Genomic DNA, 26611 nt, shown 5'->3' with positions numbered 1-26611 from the left:
GGCCCCGGGCAGCCGAAGCCGATCCGGTATCCAGGATGGCAGCGGGCCTCAGGCGGAGCTGCGGGGTGAGAGGAGACCAGGGCTGCGGTGGGGCTGGGATCGGGGCAGGGTCGCGGCGCTCGGGCCGGAGGGCAAGGGTAGAAAATAGGTGCGGCCCGCCGGGGAGGAAGCCGTGTTGAGCGAGGAGCCCGCCTTTTCTCGCACCGCGATGCCGGCGAAGTCTCAAGACTTGCTTTGCTTGTCACGCCTGTGCCCCCGCTCCCACCCATGGACTTTCCGGGCCCCGTGTCCTTGCGGCGGCTGACCCCGGTGTGCCAGCGCCCTCCCTTCCGAATATCCGTCCTCTGGCCCGGGCACTCCCGAAATACTTCCTCCAGGAGCCCCACTTTTTCGGTCTCTGAATAGGAGGTGTCTCGGAACCACGGGAAAGGGAAAACGGAGCGGCTGCTCCTGGGGATACTTAATACGTTTAATGCGATTTGGTTTGGTATGGAGGAGATCGCCTACGCTGCGTACGATTCAAAAGTAAAAGAAGTTCCCGTGAAGCTTGTCTGTGTATTCTGGTACTGTGTCTTGCAGATTCTAAATAGGTTTGCCAGTAGGTGCGTTTCAGTATCTTAAATATTCTTTATGTTCACATAAGACTGCCGTTCCCTTGCCACTTAAAATTGAATTATAGGTGATTGTCTTTGACCAAAACAGTCTCTTGTTGTTGGTATATAAATTAGTGGGCGATGAATGCAGAGTTGAGGAGATTTTAATAATTATTTTTAACTGCAACTCCAGGAAAAAAGATTTCTGAATCTCTCCAGAGAAGGATCCATTAAAATCCTATTCATAAAATTTATATCCCTTTATCTTGTACACTCCCATAAAACTAAGACTCTCATGTTTCTGAGAAATGGGAAGTGTTTTGTACTTGATGCCGTTATTGCAGATCGATGCTTGAGTACTTTGCTACCTTTGGCTACTTTGTTCTGATCAGGTAATGTTTTGAAAGCCTAATGGTATATGTATACTCTTCTGTCTCTGAGCAAAGAGATTTTAATCATCCCAAAATACCTGGTGAGATTAGCCCCATTTCGGATTTTGAATAGTGGCTGTAAGAAGTTTGTATCCTGTCCAGTGTCACAGAGGTAGTTGTGGTACCTAGACTCAACTTCAAAATTGTTAACCCCAATCCTGTGCTTTTCTGTATTCACTCCCAAGCCACTTCTCTAACTAAATGGCTAACATTATTATGTAATCAACAGATTGGTGGGTATTGCCCCTGGGCTGTAGCAGGGATCAGTGCATTTTGTTTTATGTAACACGTATTGGGTGCTGTATTCCTGAAGAAGCACATGTAAACGTACTTTTTCTAAACTATTTTAAATCCACAATATAATTCCCTGTTTAAAGTCTTTCAGTAGACCATTTGGCCAGTTTAGTTAAATTCTGATTTAAGTCACTTTTTGTGGTCTGTTATTTGTGGAGTGTTTTTCTTTGTTATGGAATCTAGAGACCCTTTACCAGACTAATTGAAAGAATTAATTAAGTACCACAACTGCCTCTGTGACGCTGGACAGGATACATGGCTGGGTGGTTGATAGGTTGGGCTATTGATAGTAAATGCTAGAATCCTGGTTGCATTAAGAGCAGAGTGACCTTGGCTAATTTTACTTGACCTTTCCGAGCCTCAGTTTCTTCATATGCAAAAAAAGGAATAAAAATAGTGCTTTAATCCAAGACTGACTGGAGATTCAGTGAATTAACATGTGGATGTAAGCAAGAGGAGGTTTGGTTTCTGTCACCTGGAAGATGAGGACCAGGGAAACCATTTTCTACTTCTAAAATAAAATTAATGAAAATTGCAAAGAAAATGTGAGTTTTCGGCTCGGCGCCTGTGGTTCAATCGGCTAGGGCGCCAGCCACGTACACCTAGGGTGGCAGGTTCGAATCCCCAGCCCGGACCCGCCAAGCAACGATGACAGCTGCAACCAAAAAAAAAAAAAAAAAGAAAATGTGAGTTTTCATACTCTGTTTAATTATCTTTTCAAATTTGTAGTATGAGTTTTGCTATTTTGAGAGGGCTATTTAAATTAAAATGTTTGACAATCTAATTATATTGTCACCTTAAATATAGGAAAATCTCTTTACAAGTTGAAATTATCATCTACAAAGTGGACAGTTTCTTTTTACAGATTTTGAAAAACGTAAGTTAGGTTCTGGAAGCTTTTGTATATTCAGCTTCTCTTAGTATGGGACATAGTTCCGTCAAATTTCTTTAAAGTGTAAACTGTATATACTTTTGGCTGTCCTCAAACTCCACTTGGGAGCAACAGTGTGGTTTCCGGTTTGATAACTTCAGTAAATGCAAGTGGTTATTTTTGTGTCTGTTAAATTGTCATGCACATAAAAATTGTTGCAAAAAAATGGATTTGATTTGACTAAAGTACATTACTTAAACATTAATTTTTACTTCAACTTGTTAAGATGTTATTTAGGATACAGGATCCTGCATCCTCATTTAAAAGTGAATTATGTTTGTAATTTCTCCCTTATAATAATGTATTTTTTCCAATTTTAATATCAGGTGTATCCAGATTAAGCAGAATGATTTTGAAGTATTTCCTTCTGGATACATGCCCCGTAATGGGATTGCAGGATCAAACGGGAGGTCTAGGTTGAGTTCTTTGAGGTTTCTCCATACTTCGTTCCAAAAAGGTTGTATTAGTTTGCAGTCCCACCAGCAGTGTAAAAGTGTTCCTTTCTCTCCACATCTACGCCAATATCTGAAGTTTTGAGATTCTGTGATATAGGCCATTCTTGCTGCAGTTAGATGGTATCTCAGGGTGGTTTTAATTAATTTGCATTTCTCTAATAATTAGGGATGATGAGCATTTTTTTCATGTATTTGACAGCCATTTGTCTTCTTTAGAGAAGGTTCTTTTCATCTCTCTTCCCCATTGATGTATGGGATTGTTGGTTTTTTTCTTGTGGATTAAGTTCTGTAGAGATCCTAGTTATTAAGTTTTTCTGATTCAAAATATGCAAATAGCCTTTCCTATTGGGTAGGTTGTCTATTTGCTTTGGCTGTTGTCTCCTTGGCTATACAGAAGCTCTTCAATTTAATTAAATCCCATTTGTTTATTGTTGCGGTTGTTGCTCTTGCCATGGCAGTCTTCTTCATAAAGTCTATTCTTCTTAAAGTCCCCTATTGAATAAATGGTGCTGGGAGAATTGGATATCCACGTGTAAAAAACTCAAACTGGATCCGCACCTCTCTCTACTCACTAAAATTGATTCAAGATGGATAATGGACTTAAATTTAAGGCATGAAATGATAAAAATCCTCAAAGAAAGAATAGGGAAAACACTGGAAGATATTGGTCTGGGGAAAGACTTTATGAAGTATTTCTTCTTTTTCTATTATCTAAAAGGTTTGGCATGATCTGTTTTTTGAAATTATTTTAAATTTTATTTATAAATATTAGTTGTCTATTTTTTGAGACTTTGGGAAAAAAATAAGAAGAAGTTAATTGATGACTCCATACTGAACCTCAGAGTCAAAGCATTCTGTAATAGACATACTCTTATTTGACAATGTGAATGTTACTTTCTTTGCATTAATATTATTATTGCCTAATACTTTGTTGCAGCAATCGTCTGATTTCTTTTCTGAATGTATTTATCTTCATTCCTTCTTTATGAGGTTTTTGTTTCTAGTCCTGAACTTAAACATTGTTACTGTTGTTAAATTTTAAGCCTTTTTAATTTTGTGAAGGCAAAAAATGGAAATCTAATAACCACGTTTATGTAAAAATTAAAAAAAAATAAAAATGATTGTAAAGGAACAGAATGTTCGGATTATACAGTTGTGGTGTATCCTTTTGAAGAAATGTGAGTATGCTTCAGATAATAAGACAGGTAGTATATTTTTATAGTTTAGAACAAGGCTGGCAAACTTTTTTTATGAAGAGACCAATAGTAGATATTTTTGGCCTTGGGGACCATATACTCTGTGTGGCAACTGTGTAGAACTCTTGTGAAAGAAATTAGACAATGTGGTGTGGCTGTGTTTCAATGAAATGTTATTTACAAAACTAGCGGCTGCTGTAGTTTGCTGACCTTGGCTGACTTAGCACATTGTGTAAGACTGCTTCTAGATAATGGCAGAAAATGAAGCATGAGGTTTTATGCCAATTTGTTTTGTTGATAGAGTGGAGTACCTTAGAAAGTAGAATCCTCCAATGGGAAAGTTCCCAGAGGCGTATGTGGGAGGCCCATAGGGACAGCTGGCCCATAGGGACAGCTGGCAAAGTGTGGACTGCCACAGTTCAACAAAGTAGGTACAGGTCCATCCTGTTCCCCGCCTACCACCGATCATCAGTGTCCTCGGAGCCCGTAGGTGAGATTCCAAAATAGTGGTCCTAAGTTGTCGTCTACCACTGACTGTTTGTCCTGGAAACTTTGCACTGCAGATGCCACTGATTCTATTTCTTTACTGTCTAGAAAACATCTCCTCTATGGAAGGTGTTAAAATAACTGGTAGTTGGCTTATTTAAACTAAATTATATTTGAAGGTACTTAAGCAATGATGACTTGTGAAACTCTGCTTATGAGTCTGGCCAGACAAGTTGCTGTGCTCATGTGCAGCTGTCAATCATATCTTAATAAAAGTGTTCTTTACAGGTCCTGAGAAGTATTTCCCATTTTGGCTGGAGATCACAACATACAAAAGCTGTCCCAAAACATGAACCAGGATTAGGATATAGTTTTGGTATGTGTTATGTTTTCTTTTGACTTTAAACTTGTATTTGTTGTACATACGAAGCTCTATATTTGTGTTTGGAGTAAGTTTGTAAACAAACTTAATAATGTCTGTCAAAGAAAAGAACAGGTCACCATGCGCAGAATGTTCCTGGTTAGTCATGCCCATTTTCCTGATCTTATTCTCTTTTTCCACATACTGTTGTAGACACTAGATTTGTGTCAGCAGCTTACATACATTTCTGTTCCTTCCCTTTTGGGCTAAGGCTGTAGTCCACAATACATGACAGATTTATTGATATATGTGAATAGTCTTCAACTTTCAAATTTGAATCAAGAAATACTTCTTAAAACATGTATTAGGCCAGACATGACTTAACTTGGGAGGCCGAGGCCAAGCTGGTGTATTACATGAGCTCACAGGTTTTAGACCAGCCTGAGCCAGAGCCAGAGATCTTGTCTCTTAAAAAAAAAGAAAAAAAAAATAGCCGATCATTGTGGTGGGTGCCTCTAGTCCTAGCTACTTGGGACACTGAGGTAAGAAAATCGCTTAAGTTCATTAGTTTGAGGTTATTGTGAGCTGTGATGGCACAGCAATCTACCAAGGGTGACAAAGTGAGACTCTGTCTCAAAAAACAAAACAAACAAACAAAAAAACATTTATTAGCTACACAGTGCTAGGTGCCTGGTAATAAGCTAAAGCTTGTTTTGGCCATAATAATCTTTCACTGCAGTTTTGGTGTTGTTAATATAAGTTCTCAGTCCTGGGACCAGGATGCCATGTGGTGTTGAAGGGAAAAGGAGTAAGATTTTCTTTTCCTTTCCTCTATAAATTGAAAACCTCAGGTTAAAAAAGAAATATATATATATAGATCTTTGGCATTCTTTCCTCCTAAAGTGCTTCTTGCTTCAAAATCTTTACCTGTCCTGCAGTTAAAAACCTGTTTACCAAGTTCACATGATCTCAGAAGATACTAAAAAGACAGCTGAGGTAATTAACTCACACCCAAGTGCAAAGGACAATCTCAAAACTCTCTAGGGTTATTCATTGCTTTTAATTTTTAACATTCTTTCTTTTTTTTAAGCCAGAATTAATGAAAAATTTCAAGCAGTGCAAGAACAGCACTAGGACAGGGGCTCTTCTTGTTGAGATATTAGCGTTGATTTTGAATCTAGTTTAGGTTGTCATGTGCAAATTCATACTTAGTAAGAGAGACTTGCAATAAAAACTGGTGGTTTGCTGAGTGACACAGGCTAAGTGTTTGAGGGGGAGATTGGGAAGTTCAAAGGAATAGGGATAACACCTATGACCAGCTGCATCTGGTTCTTTAAAAACTGGGGGTAATACCTATAACACAGGTAGATTAAAGATTAAATTACGTGCTGTATGTAAAGTCCCCAGCACATACTGATGGAATCTAAGTCATTTCTCAATATATAATACATAACAGGCACCTGTCTTCCCTTTATCACCCATGACGTTTGTGTGGACTGGCCGCAATCTTAGAAGGCAAGTTGTGATATAAAAAACACTGGACTGAAAATAGCCAGGCATTGTGGCGGGTCTCAGCTACTTGGGAGGCTGAGGCAAGAGAATCACCTAAGCCCAGGAGTTGGAGGTTGCTGTGAGCTGTGACACCAGGGCATTCTACTGAGGGCAATAAAGTGAGATTCTGTCTCTAAAAACAAACAAGCAAACAAAAAAAAACAACACTGGATTGAAACTTCCTTAGTATACTTCTGCTGCTGATGCATCCTAGCACTCAAGGCTGCCATTTCCCCACGCAAATGGTTATCATAGTCTTAAACATTCTTGCTCATCTTACCTTTGCGTTTGCTCTCATTCTTCTTTCCTGATATACCCTATACTTCTTTTAAATTTTACCTATTTTTTTTTTTTTAAGATGGGATCGCACTCTGTTGCTGGGCTGAAGTATACTTGTATAGTCATTGTTTACTGCAGCCTTGGACTGGTGGGCTCAAGCAGTCCTCCCACCCGCCTACTGAGTAGCTGGGATTATGGTCACAAGCCACCCTGCCCAGCCCATATTTGATATTGCAGGCTACCACGTTAAAATACTAGAGTAGATTGAATTAAAAAAATACAATTAGTGATCAGGTCCTGTCTTTAGTTAAGCTACCATATCTACTTCATCAATTTTATAACAACAATCCCTTATTTTATGGAAGTGAATTGTTTAGACACCACTTATTACATAATAGCAGGATATCTTTACGTTGATACTATCTTTTAAGAAACCTTCCCACCACTTTCACTGGTTGCTTTGTGCTAATTTATGCACTTGTCTGAGTTTAATGGAGGAGTGAAGTTTAAAATTAGGATACTGATATTTTTATGACACTTTGAAACAAGTTGTGCTGCTTTATGGTCATATGACTCTTTATGGAAATGAGTCATCTCTGAGAGATTCTTGTAATCGGGGACATGGCTTATATGTTAGTTTCACTTTGGTGTTAGTAAACCTTGCACAAATCAGCCTCAGAACTAGTAATAAATAAAAATAAAAAAAGACTTTTTACCTCCTTAATAGGAAGGAAAAAAAACCTCAAGCTATGTAAGTTTCTATTACTCATTTGTAAAAGCTAGAAATATTATTTATTTCCTTCAGCATTTGTATTGGCATAGATTTATTTATACTGTGTAGTGAAGTCTTGATTAGTCAGAAAATATATTGTGATCTTTGACTTCTGGGATATTTTAATATTTTCTCAATAACTTTCTCTTAGATTTCACCGAACAGCAGAAAGAATTTCAAGCTACTGCCCGTAAATTTGCCAGAGAGGAAATAATACCAGTTGCTGCAGAATATGATAAAACTGGTGAAGTAGGTATATATATTTTAGAGAGAAAAGACTTTTACTCCTTTTCTTAAAGATTATATAATCAAACTATTTCGATTTTAAATATAACAGTTTGTTTTTTCTCTTTAGTACCCTGTCCCCCTAATTAAAAGAGCTTGGGAACTCGGTTTAATGAATACACACATTCCAGAGAGTTGTGGTAAGCTTTCTTCACCTCTTTAGTCCTAGAAGGCATATGAACAAGAAAAATTGTGAAACTCCACTTGGTCATTTTTTCAAATATTCGTTTTCATTAAATGGCTTTCTTCTTTATGTCCCTGTTCCGGCCATAGTATTTTCCTGTTTCTAGAAGCCTTATATTCTACACTTAGAGCTAGAAATAAATTTCCTTCAGCATTTGTACTGACATAGATTTGTTTGGATAATATAGTGAAAATTTATTTTTCCTTCTAACTGGGCCCAACCTTAACTTGATCTTAAACTTTGGTAAAGCCTCTCTCTAGAGTTGTTCAATTTACTGCATTTTAATCCTACCTTCTATTATATATTTTATTGAGACTTTTTGTGAAATGTCACTCTTTTCCTCAGACCCAGTTTTAACAAAGTTGAATCCAGTTTTTACAAAATCAAGTTGAAACAGGAACATAGGCCCAAATAACAAATAGTAAATGAACTTATGAAAGCCTATTTTGATAAGAATAATTTGTTGTTGGGCCAGTCACAACACTTACACATGTTATCTTTGTAAATTTGCTTTTAAAACAAATTGAGTCATATCACAAATAATTAAGATAGTTTACCTTTATTTCTATCAAAATGCACTTATATCCACATATTATAATGTGCTCTTAAAACATTTTAATACTGTAGGAGGTCTCGGACTTGGAACTTTTGATGCTTGTTTAATAACTGAAGAATTGGCTTATGGATGTACTGGGGTTCAGACTGCTATTGAAGCAAATTCTTTGGGAGTAAGTAACTTAGACAATTAATTGCCTAACCTAGCTGTTTCTGAGACAGCTACTATGAAGTTGGGTTAGTTGGTGAAACCATTTTCTTTTAAAAGGAACACAAGATTTGACAGTGAAGCTTGGAGTTCTGATTCCAATGCTTGGTCACTGTGGCCCTGTTACCTCCAGTACTTAGAATTCTAACTGTCCTTGTATGGGTACACTTTGGCTTCACCTTTAGTGGCAATTCTTAGATGAGGGCAAGGCCTAAATCCAACATTCAGGACCAGCTGTCACTAGCACTGCTGAAATTCAGTGAGCACTTCTTAGGAGGCCTGATCATATATACTGTGTCATGCAGCCTAAATTTAATTCTTTATTTGTGCATTTTACTGTGGTAGCTTTTCACATATTAACATGTCTTACATATAACTTAATTTTATGAAAATACTTAGATTACCAGATATCTGTGGTATTTCCTCATGTTTTTAACTCTCTGACTTAAAAGCAGGCAAAGCAAAGGCCGGCTCTTTGTACTTACCCCTTGGGTAAAAAAATTGTTCTTTTATTTTGAATTATCTCTGAATTACGTTTCTAATAAAAATGACTTTTTTAATGTTAATTTTCTTTGATAGCAAATGCCTATTATTATTGCTGGAAATGATCAGCAAAAAAAGAAGTATTTGGGGAGATTGACTGAAGAGCCGTTGATGTGTGTGAGTATGTGTGGCTGCTGCTTCATTTCATGTTTGAGGCGGGAACAAAGGAGCTATTTCTCCTTTTCAGTCTCTGTAAATATTGGGCTTTATGTCATCGAGACAAGAATTTACAACATAGTTAGGTGTGGTGTTTCTGGAATGCCAAGAAATTGTCTTTATAATCAAATTCATTTCTAGGAAAGAGATCTGTTTATGTTGTTTCTTGGGTGCCAGAAGTGTCATAAAAATCCCCTTACTTGTAATCCGAGTGAGAGAGATGTACTTAATGGAGCATTCTACAGAACTGATTGTATCAGAAGTTGGGATTGAATGTAGGTGACAGTATGTGTTTGAGCTAGTAGTGTTTTGGACTAGTAAAAAGTTAATGTGAACCTGTGACTGAAAAGATCGCAGCTTAAGTTATTGAATGACTGAATCACGTGGGGAGAATGGTTTTGTAAAATGGCCTACCTGTAGTCTTCTCTTGCTGTCAGTGGGTTTTGATCTGCAACTGGTTGAATCCACAGATGGGAAACGTGGGGATGCACAGGGCTAACTATACAGTGATAGAAATAGGGCTGACATGCGGCTCATGCTTGTAATCTTAGCATTCTGGGAGGCCAAGGCAGAAAAGTGGCTTGAGCTCAGGAGTTCCAGACCAACCTGAGTAAGAGTGAGACGCCCTCTCTACTAAAAATAGAAAAAACTAACCAGGCATTGTGGCAGGAACCTGTAGTCCCAGCTACTTGGGAGGGTGAGGCAAGAGAATTCACTTAAGCTCAGGAATTTGAGGTTGTTGTGAGTTGTGATGATGCCACAGCACTCTGCCCAGGCTGACAGAGTGAGATTCTGTCTTAAAGGAAAAAAAATAATCCCTTTTGCTTTGTGAGACCTTATTGTAAGTAAGCCTCATTTACTCTGGTTTTTCACGTGCCTTGTGTATGACTTTCATACATAAGCGTGTAACTACAATATAGTTACTCATCTCCACTCTTACGTGGTGAAAATCTTTAGGATATAAATGCCTTTTCATCTTTGGTTTCCTAAAATGCTGATTTATACTGTGGTATATAATAGATAGTCCATAAATGTTTGCATGAACAAGGACATGTGAAATTGAATTTAGTGAATTTATTTGAAGATATCTAACTTCAAAAATCAATATTTATTTTTAATTATTATAGAGATGGGGGTCTTTTTATGGTGCTCAGGCTGGCCTTGAACTTCTTGCCTCAAGCAATCTCTCACCTTGGCCTCACAAAGCACTGGGATTACAAATGAGAGCCACTAAGCTCGGCTGATGTTATCTAACATTTAAGTTTTTGATATAGTTTATTGGTATACCATGCCTAATTTTAATTCATATATTAAATGTTTTACATTTGAGTAGTCTGTTTGGTTTTCTAAAAATATTGTAATTTTAGGTACTTTTAAATGTTTAATATCTACCTTAAAAAAAAAATCTTTTTTCCTAGCATTGAAAATTTAATAACACTTAAATTTCATTAAGATTAAATTTTCTTTCTTTTGTTTCTATTTGTTCAAGGCCTACTGTGTAACAGAACCTGGAGCAGGCTCTGATGTAGCTGGTTTGAAGACCAAAGCAGAAAAGAAGGGAGATGAGTATATTATTAATGGTCAGAAGATGTGGATAACCAACGGAGGAAAAGCTAATTGGTATGTTGTTTAAAACATCTCTGTATATTCCTTCTTTCTTTAGCAGAATCGTCCCTTATGTCTTCCTTTTATTTTTAAACCATTGCAGTTGGCTTGGTGCCTGTGGCTCAAGTGGCTAAGGCACCAGCCACATACACCTAAGGTGGTGGGTTCGAATCCAGCCTGGGCCCGCCAAACAACAATGATGGCTGCAACCAAAAAATAGCTGAGCATTGTGCTGGGCACTTGTGGTCCCAGCTATTTGGGAGGCGGAGGCAGGAGACTTGCTTGAGCCCAGGAGTTGGAGGTTGCTGTGAGCTATGAAGCCACAGCACTCTACCCAGGGGGACAGCTTGAGGCTCTGTCCCCAAAAAAACCAAAACAAAACATTGCAATTAAGGTGTAGACAAGGAGAACTGGGGAAGGTCCATAAGGGATTATTTCAGTAGTTTTCAGAAATTCATTGTAAGCCCCTGAACTATTTCTTCAAATTAATTCTTAGGAACTTAATTTGTAAAATAAAATAAAATACCTGTTGTGGCTGAATCTGATTAGGAAGGTTCTTCCTCCATCTACTTGGCTTATCATCTCCATTCCGTATCACCTATTCTACACCTTCTTGAACTCTAAAACCTGAGGGAAAAGGCAAAATCATTGATATAGGACATTTCTTGATTCTCACAAATAAACAGAGGCACTCGTAAAACTCAGATTATCCATTAGAAAAGACAGAATTTGACTTTAATAAGATCTAAAAGGTCCAAATACATGGTTCAGAAATAATACAAAGTTCAACAAAGGATCAAAAACATATAATTTATTTTATTACCGCTGATCTGTACACTTAAAAATGGTAAAAAATATTCACCTTGGTTATTTATGAAAAAATAGAAAAAGACAGTAAAGATGGTTAATTATATATATATTTCAGCTTGATAAAAAAATTTAAAAGAGGAAAACATGAAGAGTTTAATAACTTTAAGGTCAATAGGCACCAATACCATGAGCCTTTAAATAGCTAATGTGACTTTAAGCTGAAGGAATAGAAGTAGCATTGTGGTGACATTTCTGGGCAACACATTTTAAGGTATGTATTGAAAAATGTGGAATAAATCCAGAGGTGTCATATTTGCCGCAGAGAAGGGGCCTGCAAAATAATGCTGTGAAAAGCAAAGAAATGAGGTTTGGTTATTTTGGAAGAATCCTAAAATTTCAGAAATAATACTACACATAAAATAGCAGGCTTTTATGTTTACTTCAGGAAGCCAGTTTAGAATTTCTGGGTAAAAGTTAGAAAAATGGTAGAATTTAGCTCAGTACAAGGACAGGTTTTCCAACAATAGTGACAGGTTGTCATGGGAGATAATACGTTTACCATCACTGCAAATCGGTATGTACAGTCTTTCTAGAACTTCTTTTTTTTTTTTTTTGAGACAGAGCCTCAAGCTGTCCCCCTGGATAGAGTGCCATGGCATTACAGCTCACAGCAACCTCCAACTCCTGGGCTCAAGCGAGTCTCCTGCCTCCGCCTCCCAAGTAGCTGGGACCACAGGTGCCCGCCACAACGCCCGGTTATTTTTTGGTTGCAGCCGTCATTGTTGTTTGGCGGGTCTGGGCTGGGGATTCGAACCCGCCACCTTAGGTGTACGTGGCTGGCGCCTTAGCCGGTTGAGCTATAGGTGCCAAGCCCTTTCTAGAACTTCTTATTGGAATAACCTACTAAATGTCTTGTCTCTCCTCATGTACAGAAGTTATGATTCAGTGTTCTTTGTGTACTCAGGAGTACAGTTTTCTAGCAAGTAAAGCACCATTTTTGGTAAAGAGCCAACCAAGAAGTCATTTATTTTAAACGTATCTATAAATCCTATGAGTGTCCTAAATATGTTCAGCATTGTAGAGCATTGTATCACTATTTGTAAGTGACTCATCATCATATCAGCAAGTAATAAAAAAGTGAAGAAACTATTAACATTTAACCAGTTGAGAGAAATCTTACAATGTAATTAAAAGTTTTCATAATTTTAAGAACGTCTTATATCTCTTCATGGAATAAGGCAAATCAAATAATACATGAAACTAGAAAATAATTTTACTATTTTATTACTGTTACCATTAAAAACCCCAGAGTGAAGGCTCATGTGTTGGTTTTAAGCACAGAAAATACATTTGTTATTTAAGGAAGAATATACTTTTGTAAAAAAATCTCTTGTAATAGGGTCTACAGAATATGAGTTAGACACGTTTGCATGTTTTGCCATTTTTTCCCTTATGTTTCCTTTAAAACCTTTCTGAGAAAAATCCTTCTGAAGAGACAACCAAATAGTTACAATAATGCAGCTATAACAAAAACACGGACTCTGCTGCCCTGAGAGAACTGGAGTCAAAACTCAGGGATCTCTGTCCTATATTATTCCTTTTTACAAGCAGCTGTATTTCCTTTTAAAAATAGCTTGTCCCTTAAAGAATAAAATTAGTTTGGGGGAAGAAAAAGTACCAGTTCGAACATACATACTGACTTGTTATATTACATTATCTTTATATAAGAAATCTTTATGCTATGTGTAGTTCCCCTCTTAACCTTGGGGGTTATATTACAAGACCCCCAGTGGATGCCTGAATCCTCAGATAGTGCCCAATTTTTTATATACTGTGTTTCTTCTTATAGTAAAAATCAGACCCAGCAATAACTAATAATAAAATAGAACTACGATAAAACATACTGTAATAAAATTTATGTAAATGTGTGGTCTTTATTAAAATAACTTATCCTGTACTGTGGGTAACTGAACAAAGTGGAATCCCAGAGCGGGGAGGGAACCACTGCGTTAGTTAAGAAGCAGACCTGGATTATAGAAATACTTACCAGCTCTGTGACGTATTAGGTACATGACTTGGGCAAGTTTGATTCTTCATTTACTCAGTAGTAAAATGGGGGTAATGATAATTGGGATTGTTGGGAAAGTCAACTGAGATAGCAATCACCATGTGTTTTTTTGCCCCTATCATTATCATCATTAGGTATTTTTTACTGGCACGTTCTGATCCAGATCCCAAGGCTCCTGCTGGCAAAGCCTTTACTGGATTTATTGTGGAAGCAGATACCCCAGGAATACAGATTGGAAGAAAGGTAAAGTGTGTATCAGATTAAGGCATCAAATATTATTTTAAGTTTCAAAATCACTTCAATGAAAACTCTTTTGTATTAAGTTGGCATGAAAACAACTGTAATTTGATGATATAGGATCAAGTAGTCTATTTGTTGCTGAAGATTTTAAGTTGAGAATAGTCATCTCAAGTCATTCTTAAAGAGTACCCATTTGGAAAATGGCAGCAACAGTTATTAGAAATGTACATATAAAAAGGTTGACGTTTTCTGTATGTAAATTCTACCTCAATAAACCTAATTTTAAGAAAGAGTTGGAAGAAGTAAAAAACAATTTTTATTCCAATTACTAGCTCTGTTAATTAAGCTGAGATTAATTTGCTAAATGTGTTACCTGACACTTTTGACAGAAAAAGATAGCTTTTGAATTTGACCCAGAAAGAAACCAATATCCCTTTATTTTATTTTTATTTTTTTAAAGAGACAAGGTCTTACTCTGCCATCCAGGCTAGAGTGCAGTGGTCATCGTAGCTCACCGCAGACTTGAACTCCTGGGCTTAATATCCTCAGCCTCTTAAAGTGCTGGGATATTAAAGGCATAAACCACCATGCCAGGTCTCTTTTGTCTTTATAATTTAGTAAACTTTGGTATCATAGACTACCACTTAGATAAAACAAAAAAACACTGTTAACCTGTTTTCCAGGCTGAGCGCGGTGGCTCACGCCTGTAATCCTAGCACTCTGGGAGGTAGAGGTGAGTGGATAGCTTGAGCTAATGAGTTCAAGACCAGCCTTTGCAAAAAAAAAAAAAAAGAAAGAAAGAAAAAGCAAGATCCCATCTCTACTAAAAATAGAAAAACAAAGGCAAGAGGATCACTTGAGCTCAAGAGTTGGAGGTTGTGGTGAGCTGTGGTCCAGGGCAACAGCTTGAGACTCTGTCTCAAAACAAACAAACAAAACAACCTGTTTCCCAGACTCTCTCTAAAGTACTTTCTTGACAGTTTGCTTTGATGGTATGTACTTGTAGAGACCTTTAGACTAGTGTTAGTTTCAAAATTTGTGAAACATGGGGAGCTGGCAAACTGATTTTATAAAGATCCAGATTGTAAAAATTTTAGGCTTTGGGGGTCACATGATCTCTGTCACAAGAAAGTAGCCCCAGATGATGTGTGAACAAATCCATGTGACTGGATTTCAGTAACGCTACATTTACAAAACAGGAATTGTAGGCCGTAGTTTGTTTGTTGGCAGCCTGTTTTAGATAATTGCAGAAAGTCATAAAACAACAGCAAAAGTTGATGCTACTGCAAAATATGTTCCTTAAAATATACTAATTTTTTGTTAGGAATTAAACATGGGCCAGCGATGTTCAGACACTAGAGGAATTGTCTTTGAAGATGTGAGAGTGCCTAAGGAAAATGTTTTAATTGGTGAAGGAGCTGGTTTCAAAATTGCAATGGGAGCTTTTGATAAAACCAGACCTCCAGTAAGTATTATGAGTTCATAATCTGTATCAACCGATCACAGTAAATAAGTAGTTTTATTTTAACATTGTATGCTTGGTGTGCTTTGCTTTTTAAATCTAAAATTGCCATGCCTGTTTTATTAAGGGTGGAGGAGAAATACTGTTACTTTTTTAAAAAAATTCTTCAACTTTCTTGCATTATAGAAATTATTTTACCAAGTACAGAGTTACTGTAGTCGCTGCTAAATTTACAGAGAGGCAGTCCACACCTAATTTGATCATTCCTGTTAACTTGTACTCACTTCCTGTTCCTTCACTCGTTATAACGAGTATTGGGTTTCCTTGTTAAACAGAGGGAAAGACTTTTCTCTATGCTATGATTCTATGCCTAACAAATGCCTCCCCCATTACCTTTAATTCATAAATAATGTAAATTTATGTGCCTGTCTCCCCAGTCTCTATATTTGTTGATATAGATCACCTTCTGTGTATAATCCTTAATTGAGAATCATAGGCAGATAGCCATACGCCGTGTGTTTTAAAGACAACATGAACTTTTGCTTTATAAAATGTTAAACTCCTAGGTAGCAGCTGGCGCTGTTGGATTAGCACAAAGAGCTTTGGATGAAGCTACCAACTATGCCCTGGAAAGGAAAACTTTTGGAAAGCCAATTATAGAGGTAATTTCAATACTGTGCTTGCTTTGTTACAATACACAGATAATTATTTTCATCTGAATATTTAGAAATTATTTTTAATGTAACAAGATGGATTTCAAGAATTGATTTTTCTTTAAATCATGCCACTATTGGTCACTGTGCATAACACTGTGCTATCTATTCTAAATATATTTTCCAATTCTCTCAGTTACTCTTTTTGGGCTATTATCATCTCTGTTAAATCTCAGGAAACCAAGGTTCAGAGACATTAAGTAATCTGTCCAAGACCACACAGTTTATAGGTCACAGATCCAGGGTTCTATTTAATGCTCCTAACCCATGTTACTTCCTTCTGCATCTTTATTTATTTGGAGACAAGTTCTCTCTGTTGCCCTGGGGTAGAGTACAGTGGTGTCATCATTGCTCCTGCTAACCTCAAACACCTGGGCATAAGTGATCCTTCTGCCTCAGCCTCCTGAGTAGCTGGGACCATGGGTGCATGTCACCATGTCCACTACTTTTTCTACTTTTTGTTGAGGTCAGGCCCTGCTAGTTACTCAGGCTGGTCTGAAATTCCTGGGCTTATGCATTTCTCCCACCTTGGCCTCCCAAAATGTTAGGATTATGGGCCTAAGCCACCATGCCCAGCCTTTCCCATGTCTTCTTATCAAATAATTTTAATATTAATATTCATGTCTTCATGAATTTGGGGGGAAATTCGTATCTCTTCCGATGTTGATGCTCCCTCATTATCTCTTCTTTCCCCTCTAACTTACTTGGGGTGGTACAGTCAACCTTTTATTTCCATCCCCATGTATCCCTGGTTCTCAAACTATCTGTGGTGAAAAACCAGTCTGTTTTTAAATTTCCAATGAATTGTAGACTGTTAATTTTATAAAATACCAGAAGGTCATAACAGTATGAAATCACTCTGAAAGCTTCTGAATGCTTACTCTTGTCTTCTGTACAGTGGGCCGGTGATAGATTGTAGCCTGGCACTGTGGACAGACCAGTCATGGATTAGCACTGCTCCTGTGTCCCTTAACCACAATCACGCAAGTTCTCTCTCTCTGCTTTACTCTAGACAGTTTTTTCTGACCTGCTTTCCAGTTGTCTGATCAGTATACAGTCTCTTTTTCATTTTGCCTCTTAAAGTCATGTAAAAATTACTCATTTACAGTAAATTTAAGATTTTCTTCTGTTATCTTAAGTTCAAAGGATGCTAATCTTTGTTCATCTGCTAATTCTGCTGTGACCGATTATATCCTCTTTTAATTTCTGCATGTGAGCTTACCTGCTGGAGGTATTGTATTTCTCAGTGTATTGTGGAGCATCCTAGAGAGTGGCCTTTGTACTTTTCTACATTTTTGTTGGTGGGTTTTGGTGAAAACCCTATAGATTTCACCATTCCAAGAGCTGTTATTTATGTTATTTTCTCTGCTAGGGGAATCTTGTACATATACATGGACTCTACACTTTTAAGGGATTCCTTTTCTTTCTTTCTTTCTTTCTTAACCTTGTGGACAGAGTCCTGAGCAAGAGATAAGCTTCTTTGGGGCCTTCCTGATGAGTAGAGACTTTCTAAAAAATTACTTTATTTTTTTTTTTAGCCAGTCTAGCTTTCTTTTGACAGAGACTTTTAATTCCCTCTTTGGAAAGAGAAGGCCTTAAATACAGGGAGCCTCAGTGTCAGCTCTGTATCACCTTTGTGCTTAGGAGGAGGATCCAAATCTCCTCCTCTTGAGTGCATTAGTTTTTTGGGTTTTTTTTTTTTTGACAGTGTCTCACTCTGTTGGCCAGGCCTAGTCCAGAGACCTGATCTCAGTGCAACCTCATACTCCTCAAATGCCTATGCTCAACCAGTCCTCCTGTCTCAGCCTGCCAAGTAGCTGGGACTACAGGCAACCACCACCACATCTGGATAATTTTTTTATTTTTTATAGAGACTGGGGTCTCACTATGTTTTCCAGGCTGGTTTTGAATTCCTGAGCTCAGTGATCCTCCTGCTTTGCCTCCCACAAAGCTAGGAAACTTTTTTCTTTTTTTAAATCAAATATTTCCTTGTTAGCTCATTCATGTGGCAAGAACTAAACATGTACGTTTTACTAAACGTTAACTTAGCTTATTCTAAACAGATAATGACTAATAGACTATATCATGAAGATCTACTGCCACCTCCAGGCCCTCCTTTCTGAGGATCTGATAACTCTTTATTTTGTTTGTTGTTCAACTTAATATGGAATCTTCTTTTAAAGTTCCCTTTCTTATGGGTTCTGAAGTTTTTTTTCTTATTCAGTATATAAAAGTCTTACCTTTGCTTATTACATAAAGTTTTTTATTATTTGATTTCCACTGCAGATTTGTTTTTCTCTTACTTGCTGACGGCCTGCATTTTTAATTAACAGGGATAGTGATGTGGTTCCAGGTAACTCCCAGCCCCATCTCTGTGCTCTTTGCAGCTTCAGCCTGCCAGAATCTGTGTGCTCCGTATACAGCAGTATGTACTAGAAGGCCACTTTATACTTGGAATCCACACTTAATTATTTAGCCATTTTGTATCTGATATTAGGAAATACACAAGAGAATATCACCACATATTCTTTTGTTTTCATATGTAAATTTGGAGACAAGAAATGTCAACTGTGTGAGTCTTATGTGTGGGTGAGTGTGGTATGAACGTGGGGAGTCAAGATGGTAAGTTCACAGTGTGTCTTCATTTATGATAAAGCTCAGTTTAGCCCCATCTACATTGTTTTTCTGTCCATATCATTCCAGACTTTATGACAGTGTATGTAGTCTGCTTTATTTAAAGTTAAAATAGTAAGTTAACCCATTAGGACTTAATTACTTTCTAAAAGGGAACTGCTGCAGCACACATGGCTTTTTTTGTCATTTCAGCTTAACCAGATTTCACATAATTCTTAGTTATTACTCACTTTGTTTTTACCATTTCTCTCTTACTATTACTTTCTAAGATGATTTATGTATAGCTTAGATCCATTATCTCCAGATAGAAATAATAAAGAAGTTTTTAAAATTTTTTATTTTTTTAAGGGACCACAAAGAATGGTACTCTAACCCGAGCTGGCTTGTTCACCACCGTATGTGTTATTGTTATTGCCTCTCTAAGTGATAGCTGTTTCTGCTGCTCCTCCTCTTCTTGTTTGACCTGATGCAGCTAAAGAAAGCTGATCAAAACAGAAGGTGCTGTAGTAGAGCCTCCATAGTTGGCCACCTCCCTGCACTGCGCACCTCTTCAGTTGACCTAGTTTTCATAGACCAGAGATGGACCACATGTATGCACAGGATCAGAGGCCTAGTTCCTTATGTTGACACCTCTATGTTGAACACTGTGTTACCGTCCCTTCTATGGTCAACTTAACAGTTCTACTACATTTTATTTTACTGATGATTAAAATCGGAAACCTTCATAACAGATTACTGGATGGTAAAATCCCTTAATGGCAATAACTGCCTACTTCTTTGTCTAGTCACATCCCTCTGGATGAAGTTGAAATGGGCTAGGATGGTATGAAAGAATCCAGTAAGAATAACTCCCATTTGTGTTGATTATTATTGCTAATTAGCAATAACTTTTTCCCATGATGATAATTTCTTGATAGGAAAGTGGGTAGGGGGGCAACATGATGTGACTTGTAATTGAAATATTAGAGACTTAGTAAGAAAAATATTGACATCTTTTCCTTTCTTTGTTTTTCTAGTTTGCGTCTCCTCTATGAGAGCGAGTCAGTGGCAGAGCAGTTAGGGTGCATGGAACAGTAATTCACTCTGCCATTCCGAGAAATCAAACAAGGAGCTGCCAGTGTTCTCTTTGAGAAACAGTGTGGCTTAGTGGACAGATCTTGTGCTGAAAGTCAGGACTGAATTTGAATCTTACTTTGATAAAATAAGCAAAGTTATTGCTTATTTTAACTTGAGCAATTCAGTTAACTTCTCTGAGCCTCAGTTTCCTCATCTGTAAACTGGGAACTATGAAAGATTACTCCCCATGTGATCTCTCATGATTCTGTGGCTTTAATGACAAAATAAAGGATGATGACTGTAAGTTTTATCTCCGGCCCTGACCTCTTCTCTGAGCATCCCTCTTGGATTGTCATACGCTTCCTCAACATCTCCACTCAGAGTCCAATAGGAATCTTAAATTCTTATTTCCTGTTCTTTCCCTCTTAACTATTTTATGCTCAGAATTCTTCCAATATCATCTAATCATACTTACATTAAAATCCAAACTCTTGACAGTGGTATTTTTGCTGTTCTCTTTACCTTTTTAGACCTTTAGTCTTGCTCCAGATATCCTTAACGATAGCTCTTTCAACATAATTCAGATTTCAGTGTGAAATTTTAAAAAGTATATTAAAAGAATTATTGGCTTAGAATAATGGACACAATTTTCAGGCAGGTAGAAATAAGGATGTCATTCTCCTTGTTCATATGGGGGTTCCAGAAGTCTCATATCTTTAGATGTTCTAAGACTCCCAGTGGATGCCTAAAACCATGGACAATACAATACCAAACCCTATAACATACTGGATGCTTTTTCTTATACGTACATACCTAGAATAAAATTTAATTTATAAGTTAGGTATAGTAAGAGGTTAACAATAACAAATTAGACCAATTATAACAATATGCCAGCATCCCTACTCTTGTGTTTAGCCACTTAGTAACATAAGGGTTACTTGAACACAAACACTGATACACAATAACAATTGATGAGATAACCAAGATGGCTATGAAGTAAGATGGGTGGGTGGCATATAGGGTGTGCATCTGCTGGACAAAGGGAAAATACAGTGAACATTTTGCTATTTTTGTTCCATGAGCATATTTTTTGAAAGTTGCAGCCATAATACCTATTTGGAAATTTCACAAAACAACATGTAGTGAACACATCCCTATCCTGTAGTGTTATCTTGGCCATATAATTCATAGAGCACTTACTATCTCCCTTATTGAAAGTATTTGTTGGGCAGCGCCTGTGGCTCAAAGGGTAGGGCGCCGGCCCCATATGCCAGAGGTGGTGTTCAAGCCCAGCTCCAGCCAAAAACTGCAAAAAAAAGAAAGTATTTGTCTTATGTCTCCTGTTTGATGATGAGCGTCTGGGATAAGAAGCATCTTTTATTCTTTCCTCTGTCAGTATTTGATGCATTGCCTCATTATTTTTTTCTATCTCTTATCAATTTTCTTTAAAAAGTCCCAGCAGACACTTAGAAGAACACATAAATTTTTGTTGTAATTGTGCCCAGAATGCATAAACTCATTCTAGTCATGAGGAAGAAATATCAAACTGAAATTGAGGGAATTTTTATATAAAATTAGTTAATGTTCTTCAAAAGTGTCAAGTCATGGAAGACAAGGATTGAGGAATTGTATTAGCCTGGGCAAGACTAAGAAGAAATGCCTAAATTCAGTGTGTGATCCTGGACCAGAGAAAGAACATTAGTGGAAAACTTAGCTCAATTTGAGTAAGGTCTGTAACTCAGTTGATAATATTGTACCATATTAATGACCTGTCCTTGATTACTGCAGTATAGTTTTGTAATATGTTAGCATTATAGGAAGCTAGGTGTAACTTTGTTGTAAGTTTGAAATTAGTTAATAAAAAATTTAATAAAACAGCTAGGAGAAACCCTTTTAAGTTTTCTCAACAGATAGCCTTAAATTTTTTTCTTTTTAATTGTAGCACCAAGGGATATCATTTCTGCTGGCTGAAATGGCAATGAAAGTTGAACTAGCTAGATTGAGTTACCAGAGAGCAGCCTGGGAGGTTGATTCTGGTCGCCGAAATACCTATTATGCTTCCATTGCAAAAGCATTTGCCGGAGATATTGCAAATCAGGTGGCTACTGATGCTGTGCAGATTTTCGGAGGCAACGGATTCAATACAGAATATCCTGTAGAGAAACTAATGAGGGATGCCAAGATCTATCAGGTAAGGTTAAAAATTACTTTTGTGATTTGTGAGGGCATAGAATATTCATGAACAACAGAGTGGATGTCTAATTATTTAGAGATTTTATACATACATAAATGGCTATTATCCAGTTTTAGGAACTAAATAATATGAAGACTATTTTGGGGTAAGCATAGTTCTTAGCTAGGCTAAAAACATTAATGGTATGTACAGACAGATATAGTTTGTTTGGATCAGTCTGGTTTGAGTCTTAACATCCTATGTAATTGTAACCCACACTTTTCTCTCCAAAAAAGTATCTAAATAATTTTAGATACAATATTTTAAATATCTTTAATTATTTAAGATTAATTAAATTATTTTGAATTTTGCTTGACAACTCCAATTGAAACCATTACTTGGAGTCAAAAATAAGCACATTGAAGACAATGATATAGATAACTTCTAAACTGGTGGTTACAGAAACTTAGGAGTAATTAGTAGATAAGATATAAATATGTGTGTTCTCCATGAGTGCCTTAAATATAACCTATACTTCTCATTATCTCTTCCTTTGCTCCTCCCACCCCCGGCAAATTATTTGGCAAAACCAGTCATCTGCAGGCTTGTGGTAGAATCAGAATGCGAGCGTGGCAAGGAATGTTAGAAATAGGACAACCCCTCTATTTGAGACGTGAAAAAACTGAGGATCAGAATTTATGTGTTTTTCAACGTCACGAGTTTACATGATGGTATTCTTCCTCTCCTAGAGCCAGTGATTTCAGTTATTACTATTACTATCGGTCATTTAACTTCTGTCGGCCATCTGAGCAGATAAACTAACAAATGGCTAGTTTTGGAAGGTTAGAATGGAAATGAGGGATGACTTTTGAATTCTTTCCGGGTTTTTTTTTTTTTTTTTTTTTTTTTTTTTTTGAGACAGAGCCTCAAGCTGTCCCCCTGGGTAGAGTGCTGTGGCATTACAGCTCACAGCAACCTCCAACTCCTGGGCTCAAGCGAGTCTCCTGCCTCCGCCTCCTAAGTAGCTGGGACCACAGGTGCCCGCCACAACGCCTGGCTATTTTTTGGTTGCAGCCGTCATTGTTGTTTGGCGGGTCCAGGCTGGGGATTCAAACCCACCACCTTAGGTGTACGTCGCTGGCGCCTTAGCCGGTTGAGCTATAGGCGCCGAGCCCAGAGTTTCTTTCTTTAGCAACTCTGCTCTTAGGGAGCAGGAAGAAAAATTAGGTTCAAGAGCAATAATAGGAAATGACTGAAGGTGACAACTAGCTAAGAATAGTTAAGAAAAACTGGATAGGTATTTGGGCAGTATTAACCTTTATTTTTCTCACACTTTCTGAAATGTAAATATCCTTTTCTTTGATGTTTTGAAACTCTTCCCCCAAATTTTGGTAAATGACTTTTTATACTAATTTAATTTTTAGAAAATTATGTAATTTCATAGTTTTACAAGAGATTAGGTTTTGGAATAGCTGTAGTCTACAGACCCTCTACATGGCTTAATTCAGTTTAGTATTACACAAAGTAGTGAATAAGTCAAGGTATTTACAGACTGAAGATACTTAACCAACATTTACATTTTTCTTGCAGATTTATGAAGGTACTGCACAAATTCAAAGGCTTATTATAGCCCGAGAACACATTGGCAAGTATAAAAACTAAAGAGATTGCTGTAAAAACATGATTCATCATTGATAACTAGAACATGATCTGCTTATTTAAGCTCCAGACAAAAGAAAGGGCTTTAAATTTCTCCTGTGAAAATAAAAATGAGTACTCTAATACTATATCTAAGCATCTGATTCCAAAAGTAGTTGGTACTTTATTTAACTCTATGATTTCCCTTTTCTAAAACAGATTTGGTTTTATTAAAATTATATGTTGGCCTTAGTACCAGATTAATATAATTAATTTGTATTAATTAACAAAGAAAAATACACTTGTTGTTATGATGTGTTAAAGTGGCAGAAATTCCTTGGAATTCCACTGTTTTACCAGTGACAGAAAAGTGGGCTTATAAAGTATTCAGAATGTTCCAAATTTACATTGAGAAATGGAGACGTGGACACCGTTGAACAACTTACCAGTGACCATGTAGCCTTAACAGTATTATTTTCAGTGCTCATTCTACTGCCACTTGGAAAGCGTTTGCTTTCAGTTTCGCAAAGGGAGGAACAGTCAAAATTTTCATATTCATATTCACCCCCTTATTGCATACTTCAGGAAGCTTCTTGAAATTCTTGTGTAGTTTTGAGCCCACATTTCACTTGGCTTTATTAAAATAAATCAAAGCTTGCCTTAAATTATTTTTATATGGCTCTGTTGGTCTCTAGGTAGCCTTTGGTCTGTTGTACACAATTTCATGTGAATGCATTTTGAAAAGGAACTTAAATAAAATAGTTCAGTGGTTATTACTCTTTTTGTATTCTCCAAGTTTTATTAGTTCACATAATAGTGTGTACTTCATGTATTTATAACCATGATGGAAAAAAGAGAATCATGTTTTGATATTGAATTGCATAAAATTACCTGCCCATGTTAATCAAGTTACATTACTAAAGACCTTGGAAAATGTAAATATAAAATAAGAAGCAAAACTGGTGAGTTTAGTATTTCTTTGTAATTCTAAATATCAAATACTGCTAAAATGTGTTACAGTAAATAGTGTGTTTTCTGCCAGCCACTACTTCTGATTCTCTATTTCTCAGACATCAACTCTGTATCCTCCATTTCAATTCAGCTCTGACACTACCCAGGGTTAGGCTTAATCCCACAAGACTGTCCTCACTTCAGAGGCCACTCTGAAGTCCTGGGTCCCCAAGCTACCCACTCTCTGCCCAACAAGGCTACAAATTCAAGTATCTCATAACCTCATTGTCAGGTTCAATTATTTGCTGAAGTACCTTACAGAACTCAGGAGAAACACTTTATTTACATTTATCTGTTGACTTTAAAGGATAGAACTCAGGAGCAGCCCAGGGGAGACATGCATAGGGCCAGGTGTGGAGGGCGGGCGGTGCAGAGCCTCCTCGGAGTCCTCTTCTAGCACAGTGCCTCCCCAGCACCTGTCTGCGTTCACCAACCTGGAAACTTCCTGAGTCTCAGTTCCATCTCCATCCTCCCTCTCTTTTCCTGAAGTCTGGGTGAAAACTTGAAAAGTTCGCACCTTCATTAGTCTTAAAGAACTGCCATAAAAAATAGGCTACAGACTGAATGGCTCGAACAGAAATTTGGTTTCTCACAATTCTGAAGGATAGAAGTTCAAGATGAAGGTGCCAATAGGGTTGGTTTCTGGAGAGGCCTCTTTTCCCGGCGTGTGCACTGCTGCCTGCTTGCTGCCTCTCTTCCTACGTGTGTGCCTGATAAACAGTTGGCTTGGGGGAGCTTTGTTATCTCTCTTCTTATAATGACACCAGTGCTACAGGAGTCAAGCCTGACCTCTGTGACTTCAACTCCCTAAAGACCCTACCTCTTATGTATAGTCATATTGAGAGGTAAGGGGCTCAACCTAAGAATTACAGGGGGACACAATTCAGCCCATAGCACCACCCTCATCCTCAACCTAGGTTGAATACAGGCTCTGCCATTAGTTACCGCATTACCACAAACTCAAGAGTGACTGAAAAGGCCTTATAATTGACACAAGATACTCCTATCATTCAGTAAACTCCGAGGGTTTTAGACGGTTTGTGTTAGGAGCTTGGAATATGACAAACACATTTCTTATACCACACTAAATCACTGAAATAAAAACCAAATCTATTAAAAGTACAAAATACTTAAACAACTTTTTCTTCATGCTTAATAATGAAATTGTATTTTAATGGCACAGCTAGGGATTGGTAAGGAGAATGAGACATTTCTTAATTAAACTGGGTATTATATAGAAATTACAATTTAAATAGAATATATACATTTTAGGCTCAGTGCCTGTAGCACAGTGGTTATGGCACTGGCCACATGTACTGGGGCTGGTGGTTTCAAACCTGGCCCAGGCCAGCTAAACAATGACAACTGCAACAACAAAAAAAATAGCCAGGTGTTGTGGCAGGCTATATTTTAGCTGTAGTTCTAGTTACTTGGGAGGCTGAGATAAGAAAACTGCTTAAGCCTAAGAGTTTGAGGTTGCTGTGAGCTGTGACACCACATCACTCTCCCAAGGGCGACATAGTGACATTCTGTCTCAACAAAAAAGGAAAGAAAGAAAGAAAGAAAGAAAGAAAAAAAATATATATATATATATAACATTTCAAATATATTCAAACATTTCACGTTTGAATTTGCAGTACATAATCCAAAAATTTACCTCACATTTCTAAATGTAACTATACTCAAAAGCCTTATGAGAATATTAAAGTATCCTTGATAATAAGTATTAAGCAATTATATAACTGTATTAAGCAAGCCTTTTAAGTCACAAAGTCACCAATGAACTTAAGCTACTTTAGGCAAAAAAGCAAACATGTATTTTAAGTATATGGAGGTGCCTCATGGAATCTGAAGGCAGGAGTGGAATCGGTTTCAGGGAGGGACTAGCACCAGAATAGTAGTCAGCTTTTTTTTTTTTTTT

At 37.3% G+C, this 26611-nt stretch overlaps 2 protein-coding genes across 2 annotated transcripts in view; both read left to right on the top strand.

Annotated features, from left to right (window-relative positions):
- Positions 1-24455, top strand: ACADM (acyl-CoA dehydrogenase medium chain). Its single transcript, XM_012801721.2, has 12 exons — positions 1-65; positions 4675-4762; positions 7501-7598; positions 7705-7774; positions 8446-8546; positions 9161-9241; positions 10770-10900; positions 13898-14006; positions 15328-15468; positions 16032-16127; positions 21811-22059; positions 23632-24455. The coding sequence occupies exons 1-12, from the start codon at positions 36-38 to the stop codon at positions 23701-23703; spliced, it is 1266 nt and encodes a 421-aa protein (XP_012657175.1). The 5' UTR covers positions 1-35; the 3' UTR covers positions 23704-24455.
- Positions 16831-26611, top strand: part of RABGGTB (Rab geranylgeranyltransferase beta subunit) — a 21904-nt gene continuing 12123 nt past the window's right edge. The window contains exons 1-2 of the mRNA XM_012801768.2: positions 16831-16840; positions 17523-17524. The gene's annotated coding sequence lies outside the window, so the exon portion shown is untranslated. The remainder of the gene's footprint in view (positions 16841-17522; positions 17525-26611) is intronic.

This window comes from Otolemur garnettii, unplaced genomic scaffold (genome assembly GCF_000181295.1).
Source record: "Otolemur garnettii isolate 467f Iridium unplaced genomic scaffold, OtoGar3 scaffold00010, whole genome shotgun sequence".
Taxonomy (NCBI): domain Eukaryota; kingdom Metazoa; phylum Chordata; class Mammalia; order Primates; family Galagidae; genus Otolemur; species Otolemur garnettii.
This window is presented reverse-complemented; position numbering and strand designations above follow the sequence as displayed.